Genomic DNA, 16,779 nt, shown 5'->3' with positions numbered 1-16,779 from the left:
GCGCGTGCGCGTCCATTAATGTGTGCGTGTATCTGTTTGTGTGATGGTAAAAACGCATATTAGAGCCGTATAATCATATTTTGTGCTTCGGGAGGTAAAAAAGTTGAAGCTGAAAACCAGCCATTTGCCAGAATAAAATTCACCGTGCTAACGAGGTCGTAGGCGATACTATTTGGGAGAGGGGGATCACTTATTCACGAGATAATATAACCTGCTAGGATATAGATTAAAGTACCCTATAAATAGATAGACATGTCAGATATAGATAGATAGACATAGATAGAATATCAGATATTGAATGAAAAGATATTGTTTTTTTCTTGGTTTTTCGTGATGGTTGATTCTATATGTACATTATTACTGCTAGGTACTCAGTACATGGTTCCCACAAAAACGTGAATTATTTATTCAAGGACATTTCAAGGTCAAAAATGTAAAATTCCAGGACATTAGACATAAAATAAGGACTTGGACCTATATTACCAAGAACTTTCAATGACAAAAGAACAAATTAAAGACTTTCAAGGACAAAGGACAGCATTCAAGGACTTTAAAGGGCCATGGGGACCCTGTTCCTACATAGAAGCTGAGGCTTGAGCAGTTTTACACCAATAAAATGGTAACAATTACAGCATACAGTGAAAACAAGTTTAATTTCTTAATCACATTATTTACAAGCAGAATGGTCAAGCTTTAAAATCACACCTATTTTGACCACTTACTAATATAAAATAACCAGGATAAAACATTAGCAATGCCAGCATTGACGTTAGTAAATAACTAGTATGCAGTCACATGAGACGGTATAGCGTTAAACGCACAATATGAAAGCACGCCATAATCTTGATTGTATACAATCTTACTTTGTCGCACTCAGTACTTCATATCAAAGCAATAAAATATCAATATACATTTCTTAATTTTAAACAGATATCATACTCAAGACCCAACTTTTAAAATGTAGCAATTTCCCAACCAGTTCTTTCATTTAATAATGTTATTAAACTGTTAAAGAAATCACATGCATTCTTTGTATTCTCTATTATTGAATGCCAATTTTGCTAGTTATATATTATATACATCATATATGTACCTACATATTTATTTATTTACATTTGAGTAAATTTTAAACTGCTAAATAAAATATTTAATATCACCCTGCGGCTCAATATCTGAGCAGTGAAAATGTTTGGAATGTCAAATTCATTTACTATAATCCGTCTAAATAATGCAGTTGACGTCACTGTAAAAATCCCACTTGATCCATCAGGATAATCATCAAACAATTGAAAGCCCAGAATATTTTCTCAACCAACAACGGATCGAGGCTCCCCCTTCCAACAACTAAACATCTACTTGTGTTGATGGTTCATGTATTATTTCCCCCTCCCCGACACAACACGACAGCTACTTGTGTTGCTAGTTCATGTATTCTTTCCTCCTTCCCGATGACACAACAGCTACTTGTGTTGCTAGTTCATGGATTCCTTTCCCCTCCCCAACACAACACAACAGCTACTTGTGTTGCTAGTTCATGTCTAGCAACACAAGTAGCTGCTGTGAGGGAGGGGGAAGGAATACATGAACCAGCAACACAAGTAGCTGTTGTGAGGGAGGGGAAAGGAATCCATGAACTAGCAACACAAGTAGCTGTTGTGTCATCGGGAAGGAGGAAAGAATTTCATGGATTCCTTTCCCCTCCCTCACAACAGCTACTTGTGTTGCTGGTTCATGTATTCCTTCCCCCTCCCTCACAGCAGCTACTTGTGTTGCTGGTTCATGAAGCTCCAGTCGCACTCCTCTGACCGCTCCTTATTCACCTGCAGCTGCACGAACATCTTCTCCAGCTCCGTGTGAGCTGTCTCGCTGCACGCCAGCGTCGTCGACACCTCCCTGGTTCCATGCGCGAAGAACGCATCCGGCGTCGCGCTCCCCGAATCCACGTCGGTTCTCAAATCCTCGATACCGCGCCGCTGCTTTCCCTGCGCAGAGCGCCCGCCCTGCACAGAGAGGTCGCCTTCGCTTCCCCGAGTCGCCGTGTCGGCGACTCCGTTCGACAGCCCGCCGGACGGTCGGGGAGCGGCGGCGGTAGAGATGCAGCGTGTGACGAGGTCCCAGATGTCGCGCTGCCGCTCGCGCTGGCGAGCGTCGAGGGTGCTGCAGGCAGCCGCCAGGTCGCGCCGCGTCGCCTCCAGCTGCGGCCGCGCATCCCGCACGCCGCGCCCGCACGCGGCGACGCGCGACAGGTGCGCGCGAAGCTCGTCGACGCAGTGGCGCCACCTGTCGGCGCACGCGGCGACGACTCGCGCCGCGTCGCGCGCGTCCATCGAGCGCGCAGCGCGCTGCTCCCGCGGCACGCCCCGCAGCCGCTCGTACGCCTCCGCCGCCGCGCCCTTGATTGCTGTGAGCGCCGCCAGGTGGCTCTGCCACTGCGGCGCCATCTGCCGGAGCATGCAGTGGCGCTCGTCCAGCGCGGCGGCGCGGCGGTGGAGGTCGTTTGCTCGGTCCACAAGCGCGGTGAACGGCTGCGTGGCGAGCATCGCCGCCTCCCACGCGGCGGCCGGGCCGGCGTCGCCGCACGCCCGCCGGCACGCCCCCACGTCAGCCTGCGCCGCAGCACAGAACACGCGCAGCAGCGTCCGCAGCACCGTCGCGCCCTCCACGACCTCCCTGAGGTCGTGCGCGAACGCCGCACCCACGCTGGCGAGGTCGGCGACGGCGGCACCCTCTCCGGCCGCCATCTCTGCGTAGTCGTCGACCCTCCCCTGGCAGAACATCACGGCGTGCGTCCAGCACCGCTTCGCGTCGCTGTACCGCAGCGGCGTCGCCGCGTCGTCCGTCGCCGCGGCAACCGGCTCCGGGATGCGCGGCGCCGCCGTCGCCGGAAGGCGCTCCTCGGGGAAGTCGGCGGGAAGGAGGAAGAGCGTCCGGTCGTCGTGCAGCGTCGTGCAGAGTTCGCCGACGTTCGCATCATCGCGCACGCGCCTCCCGCCGGGCAACAGCAGGAGCCGGCGCGCGTCGCCGCACGCGCCCGCGTCGCGCGCTATCCACGCTCGCAGCTGCGTGAGCGTCGTCCCCTCGTCGACCTCGTACTCCCACGCCGCGCCGCTGCCGAGATCCCGCACCCGCGCCACGCGCACGCCGGCAACCTCCGCCAGCAGGGGGAAGCACCGTCGGCGGCCGTCGTCGCCGACGCCGCCCCCGCGCGTCGCCGGGTCGACGTCCAGCATGAGAGCGAGCCACGCCTCGACGCGTCGCTGCGCTCGCGGCGGCAGCCGGTGCGCGTAACACAGCCGCTCGCTGAAGACGACCTCGCCGGCGACGTCCTGGTAGGCGCAGATGTGCTCGCGGCGCTTCTGTGCGATCGTGCTGAGCACCTGGACCGGTGAGAGGTTGCAGAGGAACGGACGCTTGCCCGTGACTGTCTCAAACACGGTCAAGCCGAGACTCCAGTAGTCGACGGTGCCTACAACACAGACAGTGAGAGATGATTATCGTGAGATCCAAAAGTCATCCATATAATAATAATAGATAAATCCAATAATAGATGACATCTAATAGTTATCCATAATAATAATAGATAAATCCAATAATAGATTACATCTAATAGTTATCCATAATAATAATAGATAAATCCAATAATAGATGACATCTAATAGTTATCCATCATAATAATAGATAAATCCAATAATAGATGACATCTAATAGTTATCCATAATAATAATAGATAGATCCAATAATAGATGACATCTAATAGTTATCCATAATAATAATAGATAAATCCAATAATAGATGACATCTAATAGTTATCCATAATAATAATAGATAGATCCAATAATAGATGACATCTAATAGTTATCCATAATAATAATAGATAGATCCAATAATAGATTAGATCCCATAGCCATCCATAATAATCTTGAGACTCTGATAGTCAACTGTGCCTATAACACACACACACAGCGAGGGATGACGATCGTGAGATCACGCAACGAAGACGCACGTGGAACAACTCGACGACAAAATTTGCTTGTATAATAATAAACTGTTATTATTAATTAATAACAATTAATGATACTTATAGTGTTGTATTAAACCTGTTACATTATTAAATATTATATATAATATATATATATATATATATGTGTATTGGGGCCACATATGACACACGTAATTCACTCCAATTACTACAAGCCTTTTCCAGCCCCTCCCCCATGCCTCCACAAACAACGTCTTTTGAAATTCTTGGGAAGAGCCCTGTTACTATAAATGTGGTAAAAAAATGGTAGCCCTGATAGGTGGGTTACTACGAATGTCATGCGTGGTGGTGCATCGGGCAGCGGCTTTACAATGAATCTAATATTACGCCACGATACTCATGGAACCCAAAATGTGTCCGTGCTATTCTGATCATGCAAATAAGCGGGTATACAATATCGACATACATGTGTATTTCTGACCGGACATCAACTCCGGGGCAAGGTAGTGCAGCGTGCCCACGAACGAGTTGCAGATGCTGCCCTGGTCCAGTTCCTTCGCATACCCAAGGTCAATCAGCTTGTACATGAAGCCTTCACCACTCGTCTGCAGAACTATGTTTTCTGGCTTCAAGTCTCTGCACGCAAGAGTATATCAATGTTGAAAACAGACAGCAAAGAAACTTCCGACTGTAAATTCTACGTACCACCGCCTACCACAGAGAGAGTGTCTAGGCAAAACCAAACATGCTAATTGCCAGATAGGCAAGAAGAAAAGCAGAGAAGAAAAAAATAAATGCATATTTAAAATGTCCTAAGTGATGTACAGCTATTGGGAAGGACAAACATTTAAAAGATTTAGCACTTACGACAAAAACACTTTTTGATAATGCGAAAACTGTCGTAAAACAATAAAAAAATGCAACGCATGTCAGCTCATATCACAACATGGACGAACACACACACGCACACCTGTGGACGATTCGACAGCTGTGAAGGTAATCGACGGCAGCAGAGATGTGAGTAGCGATGCGCAATGCCTCTTTCCACTGAAGCCCGCAGCAGTTCTCTGGTTTGATTAACACCTACACAAATAATACCGCTCGCTATAGTAACATCAGTCAGTAACATATTTAAAATTATTTCACTATTTTATGGGGTAACGTAAATTAAGCAGGGCCACTAAATACAGTTTGAAAGCAGTTGGGTGTGTTGGGCTCTTCATCATAAGGTAATACCATACTAAAATCCCACTGCTGCTGCTGCTGCTGCTGCTGCTGCTGCTGCTGCTGCTGCTGCTGCTACTGCTACTGCTACTGCTACTGCTACTGCTACTACCTACTACCACTACCACTACCACTACCACTACCACTACCACTACCACTACCACTACCACTACCACTATTCCATGCCCACTATGACACTACTACTACCGCTACCGCCGCCGCCGCCGCCGCCGCCGCCACTACTACTACTATTACCACTACCACTACCACTACCACTACCACTACCACTACCACTACCACTACCACTACCACTACTACTACTACTACTACTACTCCCACTACCACTATTCCATGACCACTACTACTACTACTGCTACTGCTACTGCTACTGCTACTGCTACTGCTACTGCTGCTGCTGCTGCTGCTGCTGCTGCTGCTGCTACTACTACTACTACTACTACTACTACTACTACTACTACTACTACTACTACTACTAGTGATGGGAACTGGAAGTACTGGAATTTCATAATCGATTATCGGTTTCCCTTAACCGATCGATAATCGATTATAATCAGATAATCAGTTAATAACAGCATAGATTTAATTTAATCTTACTTTGTATATACAATTATACATAGCATTCAATATTATCATGTTTTATGATCATGTTTTAACTCCGTGAAGGTTGCTGTATGTAATATGCAATGTCTGTTCGCTAGTTCACAGGTATTTTAATGCAATTTAAAAAGAATGGGTTAAATGCCTTTATTAAAACATTAAAAGTTTTAAACAAACATGATCAAGACTTAATTGTTCTTTATTATATTAAGTAAGTTGTTTGTGTTCTAATAGTGTAGGCTGTGTAGCCGAGTTAATGTCCTGCCAATGGAATATCCTCTCCAACACAATGTAACAAACAATACGGAGAGTAGAATATCATCTACGGATAACATCTGTGGGACAGTGTCAAACAAAAACAAAAACACTGTCCAATTTGTCCATGTCTATAAGTACACTAGTACAGCTCTGCAATCAGACAGAACCTATGTTCTACTTGTGCTCTACTTGTCATATAAATTCACACATCGTGAGTACAGTTCCTTGTTTGTTTGTTTTGGTATTTCCGATAATCGATTATTTGTTTTCATAATCGATTATCGAATTTGAAACTATAATAGATCGATTTTCGATTATAATCGATCATCGGGACATCACTAACTACTACTACTACTACTATTACTATTACCACTACCACTACCACTACCACTACCACTACCACTACCACTACCACTACTACTACTACTACTACTACTACTACTACTCCTACTACCACTATTCCATGACCACTATGACACTACTTCTACTACCACCACCATCACCACTGCGTGCACTACTATGCTCCTCACCCTCCTCAGGTCACCACCACGGCAGTACTCAATGGCCATGAAGGGCAGTTCGGACGTCAGCGCCCTGAGGTCGTCGGGGAGGCTGATGCCGAACACGACGTTTTCGTGGTGAAGGCGGGTCATGATGTCGACCTCCAGCGTCCAGCGACGACGCATCTTCTCCGTTATCTGGTCGTCTAGCAACCGACACTCCTTGAGCGCTATCTCCTGCAATACGTTCAAAATGTTCTGTGACAACAGACAACAAACAAAAACATTGAAAATCAGTAAGCAATTTCGATTTTCATACGACGGATATAAAGGCTCCCATTAATGCGAGATTTAAATCCGCTGTCAAAGTTATGCATAGAGTTCCAAGCAGCTAAAACGTAATGTACAAAAACATGCAACGCGTAACACACCTGGCTATTGCCTGTGTTTTTCCATAGCATGACTGCTCCAAATCCGCCACTCCCCAACACTCTCACTTTTTCCCACGAACCACATGGTTGAGAAGTTGGCCAGTTCATTGTAGTCCGACCTAATCAGGATTACTCCACAGAGTATTAATTAGTAGATACAGCAGGGCAGTGAACTTCAGTTAAAAAAGATAATCCCGTAATGTAAATCTGAAAAAAATACAAAAGAAAATGTATACTGAGTGTTGTTTATTATTATTAATAATACTAATACAAGGATAAGATTGAAAGGCCTGACTAGTAATGTATGGTAGTGTGATACATTCTGCACACTGCCTACTTGAGAAACTATGGCACCTCCACATTCCATCTATGACTCATTTCTAGCAGAAATGGAATTGCTTTCATTGGAGAGTAAAACGGTTTGGTAAAATGTGTTAACTTGGTATTTTCATGCCCAACTGGATAAAAATGGATTAGCTTAGCATTTTTACCTAATAATTTCCCACATATGCATAAATTAAAGAGATTTCAACAATCGTTTCTTGTGGCGAATACAGCGTAGATCGAATCCCTTAAAATCATATCTTCCGTTATGACGGCAAAAAACTCTCTGTAATTTGTGAACAGATGAAGTTCTTGGAGAAAAACGCGAAGTTAGTCTATTTTTTATCCCACTATTTATACTATTATACCATTTAAGCCCTGCCACTTCTCCAGGAAACTAACTTAGTTTGTTAGACTTTGGATAATATGTGGTGCGGTTTATTTGGTAGGTTGTGTGCAGGACCTAAACCGACCAGGCTCTCCGACTGTTACACGTAGGCCACTGTAACGTTACACGACTGTTAGCCAACGTAGTGTTAAGCGAGAAGGGAACTTGTGGCTATGCAGGACCTAACAGTAATCAGTAACACAATAACCATAATGCAAACCAATATATTGTGCCCTATAAATTTTTGTAATTAATAATGCTCGTAGGGTCTATGTCCCCCTGACCTCTGTTTGACCTGGCTCGTTTAGCTATTTCTGACTAACACGATGACTGTACGACCAGATGACTGTATAGGGGGTTTCGCTGCCCCTACACGATGACTGTACGACCAGATGACTGTATAGGGGGTTTCGCTGCCCTATTTCATACATTTAAAGTCATTACGTCACCGTAAATAGTAAAAAATAAAAATAATATTTCCACTTTTTTACAAAATACAAGTAATTCTGTTCACTTTTATGGTTAAACTGCTGCATTATATTTCTTATTTTACTATATTGTTCGATGTGAACACACACTCTTGACGCATACATAGCTCATAGCAAGCAATTAATGTCAGGAACGCTAATATAAAATCGTTCAGGTTTTTTGGATTTTTAACTAGTTGAGAAACAATCTTATCAGGTAAGAATTTGACAATACGTTTAGTCCCGTTAGTTCTTACTTTTAATGTAAAAAATGGCAACAAAAAGTTTACAAATTTTACCATAGAAAATTCGTGACTTAGTCAACTTAAAAGAATGTTTACTACTTTAAAAGACGAATGATAAAATTATACGCCCTGTATTATTATATGCTATAAAATGATAATGATAATAATAATAATATATAATGATATTTTATGAGATCGTGACCCAGACTACCCGAGTAACGGTCAGCCTACCTGACTAATATTTACCTTACCTGAGTAATGGTCAGCCTACCTAAGTATTGGTCAGCTTACATGAATAATGGTCAGCCTACCTGAATATTGGTTAGCCTACCTGAATAATGCATGTCAGCCTACCTGAGTATTGGTCAGCCTACCTGAGTAATGATCAGTCTACCTGAGTAATGGTCAGTCTATCCGAGTAATGGTCACCCTACATGCCTAAGCAATGGTCAGCCTACCTGGATAATGGTCAGCCTACCTGAGTAATGGTCAGCCTACCTGAGTAATGGTCAGCCTACCTGAGTAATGGTCAACCTACCTGAGTAATGGTCAACCTACCTGAGTAATGGTCAGTCTACCTGAGTATTGATATTAGTCAGAAATAGCTAAACGAGCCAGGTCAAACAGAGGTCAGGGGGACATAGACCTTATCTGCATTAATAATAGGCAGTGGCTACGGGTACGGTAGCCGTATCTTAATGTCTCGAGGCTACGGGTACGGGAGTCCATTCGCTTTCATACTTAACGAGACAAAGACGGCGGCGGTGGCGCCAGATTTCGAAATAACGCCTTTGGAAATGAATTCACGATTTGAGAGTTTAGATGAGCTAGAACCCTAACCCTAACCCTAACCATAACCCTAAACCTAACCCTAACCCTAACTCTAACCCTAACGCCAAAAATGGGCTTGAACGACCGCCGGCTACCGTACCTCCAGCCACTGCGTTAATAATACCAGGAGTGTCATATGGTAAAGTGTCATATACCATGTCCATGGCAGGAGTGTGGAGTGTCTAGTATTTATTAATTATTATTTATGACACCCGTCACCCCCAAGGAGCTAAATATATTTAGCTCTTCAGTCCTTGGTCACCCCTAGCTGATTGATGTGATATTACCAGGAGTAAGATAATATAGGACCTAGGCTATCCTGATATTACTGATAATATGGAAATATTTTACACTACTGTCAGTACTGAACTCAGCCTTGAGAAACTGCTACATGAAATGCTTCGTATAGTTAAACGCTCTGCTATTTTAATGTAACACAAATTATTCAAAAAACTTCAATACCGGTGATCAAAACACAGCCAACACACCTGTACTGTACATTATGTATGTAAACAGTACATCCATCGTCTCGTCTATCATATCGCGCAAGTGCGCATGCGCATAAGTTTTTGGAAACCTGCGAGCGCCCCCTAGTGTCTCATTTATATAATATTCGTTTGTAGAATAGATAGCGAGGGCATAGCGTATTATGTCATAACCACTGATCCGTATATAACTGAGTTGGTTATAGATAGATCAATGGTCATAACCTCATACAGATATTAGTCTTCAAAGTCAAAAGGATCATATCGAAGACGTAAAGAGACAAAGCTCGTCATATAGACAATGCGACCATAGATATATATGTGTTTGTCTATGGTTCAACACTGTGGACCGCAGTGAGAAAGCTTAAAATTGGCAAGAGGAAGAAAGAGAGCTCCAATATGGAATGGCAGAATAAACAAAGAAGCTAAACTTAAAGGGATCCTTTAAATGTGGAACGTGTCGAATGTCATTATTTACCCCTGATAATATCCATGAGTCAGGGTATATTCTATTGACATGAAACTGGTGTATGCGAATTTTAATTTTACGCTAAGCTCCTGTGAAGACTAAGTTACTAGGACGTATGTTCTCTCTAAACGAACAATATAATTTCAACACATACTGTTTCATTCATTGGACAAGGTGCGAACCCACACAATTGCATGACTGTATCGTATAGAGCACATTCTTACCCATTAGCCGATTTAAAATAATTAGTGTTATGTCCGCTAAAGAACACTATTATTATTAAATTGACTACGTCACGAATTTTCTATGGTAAAATTTGTAAAATTTTTGTTGCCATTTTTTTACATTAAAAGTAAGAACTAACGGGACTAAACGTATCGTCAAATTCTTACCTGATAAAATTTTTTTCTCAACTAGTTAAAAATCTAAAAAAACCTCGACGATTTGATATTATATGTTCCTGACATTAATTGCTTGCTATGGGCTATGTATGAGTCACGAGTGTATGTTCACATCGAACAATATAGAAAAAATAGGAAGTATAATGCGGCAATTTAACCATAAAAAGTGAACAGAATTACTTATATTTTGTGAAAAAGTGGATTTTTTTTTTTTACTATTTACGGTGACGTAATCACTTTAAAGAGAGATACGGGGATTTTTTTTCATGCTGAGCTACAGCGAGGAGCGTTTGTTCTCCATTTTAAACGTACAATTTTAACAAAATATTTTTTAAAGTTTTATTAGCGATACGACATGAATATTTAGTACAACTAACTGCTGTGATTATTAAAGTGAAAAATTCGGATATCGATTTTTCACACCCTCTTACGGCTGCGGTATATATTCTTTACTTCAATTTATCATTTCGATAACATATAAAGTACTTACGCCTGACTGACGACTCTAACCCGAGGCGCAAGCTATGTAGTATAGTTTAATTGGATACGTATAGAAATCAGCAAGACGTAACGTAAGATATTATAGAATTCACTGGAGGATATTTATTTCTTGTTCAGGCTATAACAAACTGGTTCTTACAAACAGTTACAGTTATTTATTCTATAAATCTGTAATACGCGTGCACAATAAAATGCATAAAAATGTAAGCTATCCTTTCATTATATATAGTTTTCCGCCGTTTATGTATTACCAGGTATGTACGCGGACCGGCGGCACAGCTATAAGAACGAATAAATTTCTAATAAATTGTTTAGATTGCCGGTGACGTAGATTTGACATTATATGCGTCTTTATATTATATTATTAACGCTGTGTTCATACTCAACACTGCCACAAACAGTGCTAGCGTCATTATCATGATCATAATTGTAGCTACACTTTAATCTCCCTAATTAATGAGCAAGTATCGAAACAATTATTAGAGTACGATTGTATTGTATTTTACAAGGCCCTACATTTATATTTAGATTGCATAACTATGTCCCAGTCACACGCATAATTCTCTGGAAAGATACTATTCAAGAATAGGGTTGACATTATAGCAACACATAATGAATGAGATAGCGTAGATCATACATAGTATGTTCTAATTAGCTTAAGCTACGTATCCCCCCATCGCAGATCACATGTGCAACGCAAGGATATGATGCTATTACATAAATAGATTACTTATTTGTGCCAACAGCGAAGGTCATTGCTAGTTTCACCACCACATGAAATCTGTGACATCCAATGTAGATCCCCTCACGCTGACTAGTTCTGCATGCAAGCCTCGCTTCGTATTTTAAAATTTTATAGAACATGCTATAGTATACACACTAGTTTTTATTTATCCTGACGCTAAAGTAAATATAACGTCAATGTAGCCCGTAACGGAATCTAGTCAACTTCCACAGGTCTGTGTATATAATTATTTCGTGTCATAGCTTGAACAACCATCATGCAATTGCATAAGTCATAACCGTCATTCTATCACAATTTCTGCTTGAGAGAAATGTGCGGTTAACACGTGTATCAGGTAATTATATGCATGCGCCGAATATTTACTCGTACGCTAATCTATTTTACGTTTATATCGAACAAAAATTCCGAATAAATTCCAAAAAATGTATATAGCGAAAAAATTCGATGCGTTCGATTCCTCTCACAGGGTTTGTTTTCCGATCCGATTCGCTTACAGTTGCGAGTGTAAGATCGCTGTAGTATGGGTGAATGAATCTAAACGTGAAGCCTCAGCATAACTACGTGGATAATAATTATATCTATACTTGCAATCTTTATTCACCGAAGGACGTACGGCTCTGGCGTTGCAACTAGGCGTATGTTTGATCAGCATTATCAGCTCATTCATCAACTATATAACTTGGTCAGATATAAATTATGCCATATATTCAGAAATCTATCAATATTGATAGACTCCTGATATATTCTATATACCGCGTTCAACCACAGACAGGAAACTTTCGCCAGGAATCGACAGACAATAAAACTCGTATCAAATCGCAAACCGTAGCTAATTTTCTTAATCCAATAAAAAAAGACTCGGGTATAGTTTCCATCGCATGTATCGTATTTACATTTAACACATCATAATATCAGGAGTGTATAATATATATATATATAGTCTATATTATACACTCCTGGTAATATTTGCGCGCGCGAGTATCTACAGTAACATTGTGAGCGTGCGCATGCGCGAGAATAAGAGGACAAACGCCTGTCCATCCACCCGACACTGTTGTTCGTCTGGTAACATAACGGGGGCGAGATGTGGCCGGACGGAGGGACGGAGTGACGTCACACAGCCGTAACGATACCGCCGCTCAGCTAGCGGCCAGAGAGTGGACAGCGGTCACGGAGATTGAGTGAACATTCGCGAATGTCTGAGCGCACCGGTAAATACGTGGACAGCCAAGTTCACATACTGGTCACAGCGTATACGATAGTCAATGTTCCAACACTGATTACAAGTATGTACACTGGTAAAGGCACGGCCAACGATCACGTAGCGGACGGCGGCTAGAGTTGTTCTGCCCTTCTCCCCACTCTCTCTCTCTCTTTCTCTCTCTTTTTCTTCCCCCTTCTTTCTCTCCCTATCGGCTGCTCATCTGAGCACGTCCCCGCTCTCGTAGCTCTGCTCGATGTTAACGGCGAAATCGTCGAAGAAGACGAACAGATATTCAAACGTCGGTCGCTTCTCGGCGTCCTCCGACCAGCACATCATCTGTATCTCGTACACCTCCTTGGGCGTGTCCGCTGCCCGCGGCATCCTGTAGCCACGCTGTATCGCCTCTAGCACCTCTCGATTAGTCATGCCTGGAACGTGACGAACACGCGTGGTCATACTACTTCGTAATTTGATCTTTCGAAATTAGATCTAATTAGAAATGAGGTCTTAGAGTGATGTTATTTTCTGATGAAAAGTTTGTTTTATTGTTAAATGTTTCATATTTAATTTTTCTATTAACAACAGTTGAGACGGATTAGCTACGTGGATTTTTTTTATAAAATAAAATAATTCTTATAGGGCTACTATCATAAAACCGAAATCCGATAAACGGATTCCTAGATGCTTTACTTAGATAATACTTTAGAGAAATTAGTTTTTTAGATTTTTTCATTAGAATTAAGAATCACTGGAAATATCTCCGTGACACGATAACACGTTGCGCGAACAATGATGTGTAGATTTGAACCCAGACAACGTCACTCATGCTCACTCTCGTGCTAGCTAGAAACTTTCCTACGGTTAGAATTCGCACGTTGAAGTGCGCACAGATGATCGTAGCGTATTCACGTTAGTGGCGGTTCCTTACCTGGATACGGCACCTGCCCTTTCGTGAACAGCTCCTGCAGTAGGATGCCGTACGACCACACGTCCGACTTGATGGTAAACTTCTGTAGCATCGCCGCTTCAGGCGCTGTCCATTTGATTGGAATCCGAAGGTCGCTGCGACCGTTCGGGCCGTGCCCCGGCGTGTAGATGGCGCCTGCGTTAGCACAGGGGAACAAAACATCATGAGGTGTCAACCCACAGAAATGGGTTGTTATTTCTTACTTCCCTATTCTAGTTATTACATCTGTACATTCTATAGGTCAAACGGACGTATTAACTGCTCTAATGATACGACAGTAATTGGCAGTTGATGATCCCGCTTATTCGACGTGTATGACCCGTATTGTAATGCTATTAATTATTTTTACACGACATTGTTGTATTCAGAACGATCGTAAAAAATACGCGGAAGTACTGAGCATGCGCACGTACGCGGTGACAAGCACGTGATGGATATCTCACTCACACAGAAAGGTCAATGAATATTAGCTGACCTATTCACCATTCCTATTCACCATTCTTTATGATATAGAGCACTATCTGCAATTAAGTACCTTCCTCTGTGATTCTAAATCACTACCTATGCAGAATTACCTCACTCTCTATGACTCTTAACTACTACTTGTAATTAATTACCTTCCTCTATTATTTTCAATTACTACCTGTACAGACTTACCTTCCTCTATGATTCGTAATTACTACCTGTAATTAAATACATTACTCTATGATTTTTAATTACTAGGCTGTAATTAATTACCTTCCTCTGTGATTCTTAATTGCTACCTGTAATTTACTACCTTTCTCTATTATTCTTAATTACTACCTGTAATTAATTATCTTCCACTATGATTCTTAACTACTACCTATAATTAATAACCTTCCTCCATGAATCATAATTACTACCTGTAATTAATTACCTTCCTCTATGATTCGGGCCAGGCCGAAGTCGGCGACCTTGATGGTGTTGTTGTCACCGACGAGGATGTTGCGAGCGGCGAGATCGCGGTGTATGAGATTCTCTGTCTCCAGGAACGCCATGCCACTAGCCGTCTGCGTGCGAGCAACACGTGTGTGTTAAATCCCGCGCGAGCGTGCTCCGACTCTCACTCACGCACGCACGCACGCGACGGCACGCACGCCACGACAACGCACACGACGCACCAAACGCCACGCAAACGCACAAAGCACGCACAAACCCAGCCGCACAAACGCCACGCACAAACTCGCTCGCTCGCAGGCTCACTCCCTCACAACTCACTCACTCCAATTCTACTCACTCACTCACTCACTCACTCACTCACTCACTCACTCACTCACTCACTCACTCACTCACTCACTCACTCGCGGTCTCAGCAATGTCTGTGCTAGTGTGTCTTACCTGTGCTGCTATGTCAATCATCATACCGAGGTCGGCCTCCCTGCCCGCGCCCTGCCGCAGGTAGTGTAGCAAGTTACCATTGTTCATATACTCCGTGACTGCCAACAAGTAATAATGAATTAACATGAATTAAAGTAAACTATTATTATTAATTACTAATAAAGACTGTTACGAATTAGCCTACTATATACAAGCGCATAAGGCTTTACTATGTGCGACCTGAATTTAGAGCGGTATACTTTAGGTAGTCCAGTTACTTGTGTCTATAGAAATATTCATCTACATTATTACATCAGTGGAGTAATAATTACTCCACTGATGTAATAATGTAGATGAATATTTCTATAGACACAAGTAACTGTACTACCTAAAGTATACCGCTCACCTATGAAGGTATAGACACACCTGATACTACTACCTGTATTACATCGCTCACCTATAGAAAAGAGTTTCTATAGATACGCACAGCATCATTACGTGTAATACAGCGCGGACATATGTAGATAGCAGTTTCTAAAGACACAGTAACTCTACTACCTCAGTTATACCGATAAAATACGTAGATATCGATAGACCTGACACCACTACGTGTATTAAACCGCTCACCTATGTAGATTGGGTCTTCCTCCGAGCAGACGCCGTATAACTGCACGAGCTTGTCGTGCCGTGTCTTCGTCATGATCTTTGCCTCCTGTAGGAAGGAGCTGGATGACGTAGTGCCTGACTTCAGCGTCTTTATCGCTACCTCTAAGACGCCTTTCCACGTACCTGCGACACATCGATGGGAAACATCATTAGCTTGAGTTCACGTACGTATTGTCATGCGTATATATACACGTTTACATGAACACATGTTTATATTTTTACACGCTAACACGCTTATATGTTTATTATGCTTACACCCTTACATGTTTACAATTTTGCATGCTTATATTATTTATATGCTTATATGCTTACATGCTGGCATGCTTACAGCCTCACACGTTTATATGCTTACGTCCTTACATGCTTTGATGTTTACCTTCTTGCATGTTTACATGTTTACATGTTTACACATTCACACGCTTACACGGTTACGTGCTGGCATGCTTACATGCACTGGATGCGTTGAGCAGATAAAAAAAGTCAAGTACACGGTTAACATTCGGCAAAGATGAGGGAAAAGTGAGAAGGGTAGTGATGGCATAACATCAACGACGATTGTGTAATCTGATATCGTGTGACACATTCTAACACGCGCGCGCACACATGCACGCACACGCACGAACGCACGCACGCACGGACGCGCGCGCGCACGCACGCACGCGCACGAACGCACGCACGCACGGACGCACGCACGCACGCACGCACACACATGCACACACACACGCCCCCCCACACACA

The 16,779-nt window shown here is 42.8% G+C and overlaps 2 protein-coding genes across 2 annotated transcripts in view; both read right to left on the bottom strand.

Moving 5' to 3' along the window:
- Positions 1–634: 634 nt before the first annotated feature.
- Positions 635–9,805, bottom strand: LOC106814390 (inhibitor of nuclear factor kappa-B kinase subunit alpha-like). Its single transcript, XM_014818707.1, has 7 exons — positions 9,728–9,805; positions 7,011–7,217; positions 6,610–6,816; positions 4,950–5,062; positions 4,446–4,615; positions 1,734–3,466; positions 635–1,536 (listed from the first exon to the last, which is right to left on the bottom strand). The coding sequence occupies exons 2-6, from the start codon at positions 7,116–7,118 to the stop codon at positions 1,761–1,763; spliced, it is 2,304 nt and encodes a 767-aa protein (XP_014674193.1). The 5' UTR covers positions 7,119–7,217; positions 9,728–9,805; the 3' UTR covers positions 635–1,536; positions 1,734–1,760.
- A 1,388-nt stretch (positions 9,806–11,193) lies between these two features.
- Positions 11,194–16,779, bottom strand: part of LOC106814382 (tyrosine-protein kinase Src64B-like) — a 22,589-nt gene continuing 17,003 nt past the window's right edge. The window contains exons 5-9 of the mRNA XM_014818694.1: positions 16,003–16,194; positions 15,397–15,494; positions 14,936–15,068; positions 13,999–14,172; positions 11,194–13,498 (exon numbers count right to left, since the gene is read on the bottom strand). Coding sequence (XP_014674180.1) covers positions 13,287–13,498; positions 13,999–14,172; positions 14,936–15,068; positions 15,397–15,494; positions 16,003–16,194 — 809 coding nt within the window. The 3' untranslated portion in view covers positions 11,194–13,286. The remainder of the gene's footprint in view (positions 13,499–13,998; positions 14,173–14,935; positions 15,069–15,396; positions 15,495–16,002; positions 16,195–16,779) is intronic.

This window comes from Priapulus caudatus, unplaced genomic scaffold (genome assembly GCF_000485595.1).
Source record: "Priapulus caudatus unplaced genomic scaffold, Priapulus_caudatus-5.0.1 Scaffold26, whole genome shotgun sequence".
Taxonomy (NCBI): Eukaryota; Metazoa; Priapulida; class Priapulimorpha; order Priapulimorphida; family Priapulidae; genus Priapulus; species Priapulus caudatus.
Note: the sequence above shows the minus strand (reverse complement) of the source record. Positions and strands in the feature narration are given on the sequence as shown.

What these genes read in the sequence shown, in the direction of transcription:
- LOC106814390 (XM_014818707.1), bottom strand. Translation starts at nt 7,118, where the DNA reads ATGAACTGGCCAACTTCTCAACCATGTGGTTCGTGGGAAAAAGTGAGA. An exon ending in GTGGTGGTGACCTGAGGAGG is followed by an intron (nt 5,063 to 6,609) that starts GTGAGGAGCATA and finishes TTATTTGTGTAG; the next exon opens with GTGTTAATCAAACCAGAGAA. An exon ending in GTCCGGTCAGAAATACACAT is followed by an intron (nt 3,467 to 4,445) that starts GTATGTCGATAT and finishes TCTGTGTTGTAG; the next exon opens with GCACCGTCGACTACTGGAGT.